The sequence below is a fragment of the Cynara cardunculus genome (assembly GCF_001531365.2).
Source record: "Cynara cardunculus var. scolymus isolate 2C chromosome LG 5, CcrdV1, whole genome shotgun sequence".
NCBI classification, from domain to species: Eukaryota; Viridiplantae; Streptophyta; class Magnoliopsida; order Asterales; family Asteraceae; genus Cynara; species Cynara cardunculus.
In genome coordinates this window covers 36,363,148-36,371,892 of record NC_037532.1, presented here as the reverse complement: position 1 = coordinate 36,371,892, position 8,745 = coordinate 36,363,148, and the positions used below count along the sequence as shown (strand labels likewise).

The 8,745-nt window shown below is 28.8% G+C and overlaps 1 protein-coding gene across 3 annotated transcripts in view; it reads right to left on the bottom strand.

The window, feature by feature from the left end:
- Positions 1–8,219: 8,219 nt before the first annotated feature.
- The window catches only part of LOC112512324 (serine/threonine-protein kinase BLUS1-like), a 14,701-nt gene continuing 14,175 nt past the window's right edge, over positions 8,220–8,745 (bottom strand). For 2 of the 3 annotated variants that reach the window (XM_025118207.1, XM_025118209.1), the window contains one exon: positions 8,220–8,492. In XM_025118207.1, the coding sequence (XP_024973975.1) occupies positions 8,442–8,492 (51 nt within the window). In that variant the 3' untranslated portion in view covers positions 8,220–8,441. Of the gene's footprint in view, positions 8,555–8,745 lie in introns of all 3 variants that reach the window. The other variant, XM_025118208.1, reaches the window with a different exon arrangement.

The window sequence follows — 8,745 nt, the reverse complement described above, 5'->3', positions numbered from 1 at the left end:
CGTCCCCGACCGGGGCGGGTGGACCGGGTTCCCCGACAGGTCGGGGCCCATTCTCATGCCTACTATGAGTAAGGGTGTTTGTGGTTTGCTGCTACTAAGGTGTTTATGGGTTGTGTTGATCAGGTTGAAGACATTTGAACAATCCAATCTAATGCTTGCGGTATAAAAAATTAGTGAACATGATCAATCCGAACCAACTTGAATGTGATCAATCCCAACAAAAAAAGGATGTGATAATTCTAATTAACTAAAATAAAATAAAAATTATAAAAAATACCTAATTACATTACTGTCCTTATTGACTTATTTGTATTTAATATAATTTAAATTATTGATTAAAAAAGTTTGAGTTTAGTAGATTGTTCTCGCATTCTCGTAAATCACAGGGGTTTTCGTTTGAACCTATATATATATATATATATACACACACACACACACACATACACACTAGAAGGGTACTTATGCAATGCATCGAGACACATTTCGATTTCAATGTTTCATTTTTTTTATCTATGTTGATATAGTACGATTTTATATGATTTTGAGAAATCGATAATGTTTTTATTTTTAAATAAAATTGAAAATTGAAAATATCATATAAAATTTACAAAAAATATATCAACATTAGTATAAAATTAACTATTTAAAAGTTCTTGTTTGTATATTTTTTTTAATTCAATTTTTTTTACTATAATTTAATTTAACGTAACGAAGTAACTTAATGTACGTTTAATAATATATTTTTCTATAAAGATACTTATTAAGTATTCTGTTAGAATTCGATAATTATCCTAATTATATTTTAGATTTTTTATATTTTAAAATGAGATGTTTATCCTCTATTTGATTATGTTTATCAGCAGTTAGTTACACAAATTCAAACATATAGCTTTAATAAGTTGTACTTATGCACAATTTATTTGTAATCTTGAATTCTAAGTAATATGCATTAATAAACAGTACTTTATATATAAAAAATGGTTTTTAAGAGTCTCTGTCAAACGCTTTATAATATAGTGTGTGTATATATATATATAATATGTAAATACTATATACCCTTTTAAAAAACTAAATGTCTTAAGCTGTAATTGAATGCCTCTTATTCGGTCTATATAATAACTGATTTTGGTTAAAAGAATCATTAATTCAGTTAATAATATTGTCTCAAAACTATGCCACCAAGCCCTAGCTTTATGATTCAGTGCACACGATTGTTCCATTTTTACCCTTATATTTTCTCGCTTGTTTGATGGCATCGTTTATCGTTGCTCCCATTATTCATATGTTGCTTTGTTCACACCGTTGATGATTAAAGTGTCATCAATCAATTTAGTATGATTGTGATTTACGTGAGATCAATTAGTTGATAACGCAAACATAAGTGAGTTAACCAGTACGGAGTGCACACTCATAAATGTTATCTTTATCCCCTTAGATTGCCATAAGACGAGGGTCAAAGGGACCCTGCCCCCTTGCAAGGTTCTAGGGGCAACGCCCCTATCGAGGTCCAAGAGGCAGGTCCCTTCACTAAGTCTTGATAAGAGATAGAGCAATCAGAACCAGAGTTTCGGATGTCTCTTCTGATTCTGATACAGAGATAACTGCTCCGAAATCTTATCCATTAATGGTTATAACCGTCTGTAACCGTCAATCTCTTATATAAATATGTAAACGAGAATCAGGGTGTATATAAGACCTCAATCTTACAACCTTTAATATCAGAGTTTTCCCTTGGATTATCCTAAATACGAAATTCGTGATACCTAAGTCAATAAGGAACGAATTATTGTATTTGGAAATTGAACTTCAAGATTCAACGAGATAATCCAATCCACGAATCATCTCCAAATCCACAATACCTAAAACACACACACGCACACACACATTTTACCTCGGGTTAAGTCTTTTAGGTTTGTAAGATTGGGCAAATTGCATGAAAAAGTAACGTATTTGAACTTGATTCTTATTTTGGGTAACGTACTTACAAAACTTCCATTCTGGTACCTAAGATCTAAAGCTTAAAACATTTAAGTATTCAGATAACCGGTTGAAGCATTAATCGGTTACCATACTGATGTGGCTAGTGATGGGACGAAATTGAGTTGAATAGCAAATAATACTGAATTGGATACCACATCACTCGCCACATCAACATGGTAACTGGTTAATGTTTCAACCAATTACCCGGATACTTAAATGGTTAAAATTTTACATCTTAGATATCAAAATAAAAGTTATGAAAGTACGTTACCGAAAATAAGAATCAAGTTAAAGTAATTTACTTTTTTCATGCAATATAATTTGTCCTTTCAGATTTGATTGATCTGATTGGTCGGATTTTTGAATTAATTAGAAATTTAGAATCACCTTTTTTATAAGAGAGGATAGCCACGTGTTTTATAGGTTAGACGATTGGCTAAAAAGCTTCCATGTATATATGTATTAGACTTTTAAAAAATAAGGAAAAGCAAAGACGACGTCGTATTCTATATAATATGTATTATTAATTTTCAAATTCTTTTTTACAATAATTTAAATATGTATTAAATAAATAAATAAAAAACATGAGAACATCTTCAACAGATACGTTATATTTTTTCTTTTACTATCTGAAGGTTACTTCATTCCCCCATTCTGTTCTCAATTTCAGTTGAGAATTTAATATAGCTGTTAAAGCAAACTTTTACCAGATTTCTAAAATAACGTAACTGTTGGAGATGTTTTTATACATTAAGCATCTCCAACACGTACGCGATATTTCTTTAGAAAATAGTTTAACATAACTGTTGGAACATATATTTTCCTAAATCTCGAAAATTTCTAAAAGGACAAATTGTATGAAAAAATAACGTACTTTAATTTGATTCCTATTTTGGGTAACATACTTTAAAAACTTCCATTTTGGTACCTAATATATAAAGTTTTAAACATTTAAATACTCGGGCAATCGGTTGAAGTCTAATTTTGGATTAAAAAATTCATGTCACTAACCACGTTAACAAATAATAATGAGTTGAATATTATATCACTCGCCACATCAGCATGATAACTGGTTAATGTTTCAACCGGTTATCTGGATACTTAAATGTTTAAAACTTTACATCTTAATTACTAAAACAAAAGTTTTAAAAATACATTACCTAAAATAAATTTCAAATTAAAATACGTTATCTTTTCATACAATTACTGATACCTTCAACTCTCATGTGGTGTTGACTTGATAAGTCCACCATGATTTAGAAATGTTTGTACATTTATTATTATTATTTTAAAAAACAATAATAAATTGATTTTAAAATCTAATTTGTTGATTATTTAAATGAAAAATTAGTGGGACCCACAAAATATTACTATTTTTCCCCTTAAAATCTTTACAATTATACAGTGCTTGACTTTATCAAATGGAATGTAAATAATCCATCCCTTTCTTTTTTTTTAAATGACTGTTTTAATTTTATCGGTGCTTGAAATAATTCTGCCTTTTCTATAATACTGTATTTCTATAATTAATAAAGGGTAAATTATATGAAAAAATAACGTACTTTAACTTGATTTCTATTTTAAGTAATGTACTTTTAGAACTTCAATTTTGGTACCTAAGATGTAAAGTTTTAAACATTTAAGTATCCAGATAACCGGTTACCATGCTGATGTGGCTAATGATGTGATGAAATTGGGTTGGATAGCAAATAATACTGAGTTAGATATCACATCATTTGTCACATCAGCATGGTAACCGGTTAATGTTTCAACCGGTTATCCGGATACTTAAATGTTTATAACTTTACATCTTAGGTACAAAAATGAAGGTTTTGAAACTACGTTACCCAAAATATGAATCAAGTTAAAGTACATTATTTTTTTCATACAATTTACCCCTTTTTCCCTTTTAAAATCTATAAAATTATTATTATTTAACTTTTAATTTTTCTCTGATCATCAAATGGAATGTAAATAATTCATCCTTTTCTTTTTGAAAAAATGGTTGCTTTTAATAGTTTGTTTACCTCTTAATAGTTTCATTAAGAGATAGTCTCTGAACCGTCAAGAGGTGAATCTTGTTTGACAAAAGAAAGTCTGTCTCTTAATGGATCTAAAACCCTCTGAATGATTTTGTATTATGAGTCTACTTTAACCATTCAACACCCTAATTTTAGTGTAAACAATTATCAAACAATTATATTTCATTTTGTATTATATCATGAGAGCCTCTTAATCATTATGACCACTTATTCATTCTGTATTGAACCATTCAGCAACTGTTCAACAGCCTCGTAGTTTTAAAGATGTGCAGTTATTGTACTTTTCAAATAAAAAATTTAGCTTTAATAATGAGTAAAAAAATTATCATCTGATAAATTAGAGTATACCATTAGATTCTCTTAGACAGATAAAACTGAGATTTTGATGATATAATATCTTCTCTACAGATTATCTGTAATTGTGTACATAAAATAGAACAGATAAAACTTAAAAAATTCTTTAATTTCTTAAAAGGTATTAAGATCACAATTTTTAAAATATTTAATGAAATTGGTAAAATAATAAATCTATTTAAATCAATATAATATTATTTAAAAATTCTTTACATATATTTTTTATTATATTAAAATTATACATGAGAATAAATTAAGGTAGAAATGATTAATAATTAATTAAAATAAATAAAATTAACAAGTCAAAAGCCACGTGAAAGTGGAAAAAAAAAAATGGACACGTGGCAAAATGATCTCCACACCATACGTTGTCTACCTTCCCCTATGGCCCACATGAAACGTACATATTTGTTTAGGTTTTTTATTTAATTTTGAGGAATAAAAAATTCTGACGGCAATAATTTTCTTTAAAAAAATGCTTTTATTTTATTGGTTGATAAGGTTTTATTATTCCAGAAATCATTTTTCAAAAAAAAATTAAAATTAAAATTAAAAATTTAAAGAAAAAATGTAAATTGCAAATTAATTCATATTTTGGGTAACGTATTTTCAAAACTTTTATTTTTTGGTACCCAAGATGTAAAGTTTTTAGACAATTTAAGTACCCGAATAACCGGTTGAAACATTAACCGGTAACTATGCTAATGTGACGAGTGATGTGGTATCCAACTCGGTGTTATTTGTTGAAACATTAACTGGATACCATTCAATGGAGGCTAGACGAGCTAGATTGTCCCAAAGTATTGAAAGAGGGCTAGACAAGTATAAGTTACCCATGAATATCGAGCCCCTAGATAGGTAAGACATTGACTCTGATAACATGTGAGAATATGTGGAATTCCCATAGTTACTCTTCAAACGAGCCATTTAGCAGAGGAAGGTCAAAAGTGTCTGGAGGTTCCAGGGTCGAATCAAAGAAGGAACAAAAATCCCCTTGTGGTCACGGATAGGGCTGTAAACGAACCGAACGTTCAACGAACCGTTCGTGAACCGTTCGGTGGGAAGTTCGTTTATGTTCGTTTATTTAATAAACGAATGAACATGAACAAATTTTTTTGTTCGTTTAGTTAAACGAACGAACATGAACAAGAGTCTCGTTCGTTCATTTATGTTCATGAACGTTCGTTCATTTACCGTTCGTTTACGTTCGTTTATATTTGTTCGTTTATGTTCGTTTATATATTAAATTTAATATATAATCTTTTGTTTATATACTTTGAATTCAAATAATATTTATTTATGTTCGTTTAGYCCRTTCGTTTATGTTCGTTTAGTCCGTTCGTTTATGTTCGTTCGTTTATGTTCGTTTAACATGTTAACGAACGAACATAAACGAAATATATTTGAGAATATAATGCAAAATGAAATATAATTATTTGATATTTGTTTACAATGAAATTAGAGTGCTGAATGGTTAAGGGAAACTCATGATACAAAATCATTCAAAGGGTTTTATAACTCTTACTACGGTTAGCACTTACTGAGTAAATTATTGCATATAATCTCATTTTGATGAACTAAAATCTTACCTGCTAAGTAAGTAATAGTGTTAAATTTTACCGTAACACTTACCCAAATAATCTTTTTGGTAAACGACCCTTTAATCTATACTATATTATAAAGTATTTGACAAAAACTCTTAAAAACCATTTTTTTATGCACGAAATACTGTTTATTGATGCATATTACTCAAAATTCAATGTTACAAGTAAATTTTGCGTAAGTACAAATTATCAAAGTTTCATGTAACTAACTGTCGATAAACATAATTAAATAAAAGATAAACATCTCATTTTAATTATAAAAAATCTAAAATATAATTACGATAGTCATTAACTTCTAACAAAAAATTTAATCATTATCTTTATAAAAAATTATATTATTAAACCAAAAATTAAAGAAATACACAAAAAAAGAGAAATTTTAAATAGTTAGTTTGGTATTAATGTCAATTTTTTTTATCATATCTTCATATTTATATTTTATTTAAAAATGAAAACATTATGCTTTTTCAAAAGCACATAAAACAGTATTATAACATCAACTGAGACAAAAAAAAAAAACTAAATATTAAAATCGAGATGTATCCCATTACATTGTACGAGTACCCTTCTAATAAACTTTAAATAGTGTTACTTTTCGTAGCTTAGCGAGAAGAAGGTTCTTGGTTCTTGGGGTTACACTTGACCCGGCTGCTAAGTTGCCGACCAAAATAAAATTCAAAGAAGACAAGCGTCAAACCACAAACCTCCATTTTTCACGTCATTTTTCTTCTAGAACCTTCTTCCCATTTCATGGTTTTTGGTTGTTTGCATTACAAGAAAATTATATATATAATATATATATATATATATATATATTTTTTTTTTTTTGAGATAGGAGTGAGTTATCATGCAACCCGTTACATTTGTATAATCAATATATCTCAATTTCAATCGTTCATTTAATTTAATGAATATGTGATCTCATAAAAGTTTTGATTGTTTCATAATATAAAGTATTGATCATAATTAATTAACTCTAGTTATTTTTTATAAATATTCAAATCATAATAAATGAACCCTCACCATTTCTATAAATATCTCAAGTAATTAGGTTGCATTGATTGTACAAATGTAATGTGTTGCATTTGAAACATTCTCTCGCTCTCTATATTATATATATATAGAGAGAGAGAGTTTGTTTCAAATACAACCTATGGCATTTATTGAGATATATATATATATATATATATATATATATCTCGAATATAGCAACATGCTTTGAAAAGAAAGTCACATGTTTAAGAATGTAAAATGTAAATTTGATGCTATAATGTGTCTAAGGAGGAAATTGGAGCATCTCGAATTTAAACAACTTGTTTTACTTTTTATCATCATATCTCTTTCAACTCATTAAACTAAAAACATATATAAAAGTTTGTTGTCCTTATATCTTTGTAATATTTGGAATCATATGAGACAACTTTTTTACATTTAAAACTTCACAACAAAACTCTGTGAAAGTAATCTTTACAGTGTTTTTGTTGTGAAAGTTCAACTTTTTTTTACCTTCACAGCTTTTTGCTATGAAGTTTCAAGTGTAAAAAACTTGTCTCACATGTCTCATGAAAACAGTCTTGTCTCACATAAACCCAACCATATATATATATATATATATATATATATATATAATAATAGTTATAAAGTCAAAATATTAAAAAATATATATAAAAAAATTTAATAAAATGTCATTTCACACTAGGTTGAAAACAAGAACCAAGGTTCTTGTGAGAACTCTTTAAAATAGTAGTTTTTACAAAAACTTTCATTTTTTTCTTATAGGAACCTCCGATTGAAGATGCTCTTAATAGGTGGGGATGAATTTAGCAATATATAAGGATGCATATATCCCACTTCTTAAAATAAAACATGTGTACCAACCATATCAATTAATATGGTACAATTACAGTCGTATTGATTCTCGTCTCTGGTCAAGACCTAATTTTAGAAAATAAATAATATATATATATATATAGAGGACGTTTCAAATATAAGTAATGATTCCAAATTGGACCATTCTATTTCAATATAAGTACTGATTCCAAATCCTAGAAACCAAATTGGACCATAGTGAAGTGGACAAAATTGGACTAAGCATGTGAAAACGCCTTTGGTCTCAACCGGTCATGTCACGTCCAACGGTCTAAATATATCACCAAATGTGACACAACAGGTACTGTCTTGACCCACCTGCCATGTCATACATACCAGACGCACCGTCAAAAACGACATACTTATGCTTGTGTATATAATAATTTCAATATTTAAGGGGAAATGTCATTACAACAACAATTGGCAAAAAGATACCAAGAAACTCAACAACATTAACAACTCATAATTACCAAGGCTCCCTTTCCTTATATTCACATATATTTTACACTTTCAAAAGAATAAAACGAGCCGTTGCAAACCCAAAAACGCGCACACGATCCGAGTACTCTTCAGCTCAACGTTAGCATGCGTATCATTCTTGGATGAGTTCTTTCTTCATCAGATCGTTCAGTTTCGTTTCCAACTACAAAAGAACCACGATAGACGACGGTATAATTACAACTTACGATACTTAAGTTTTAATGCCTGCAAGAGAGGGGGTAAGACTCTAAATATTACAACGCCCCAACCGCGAAAGCAGCAAGTAGATTGAACCACTAACCTCTAAATCAACTTAGGGCTTGTTTGTTAGCAGCTTAATGAGGCTTACAACTTATTCGGTCAGCTATACATGAATGTTTGGTAATGGCTTAATGATATCTAAAGTGACTTATGAG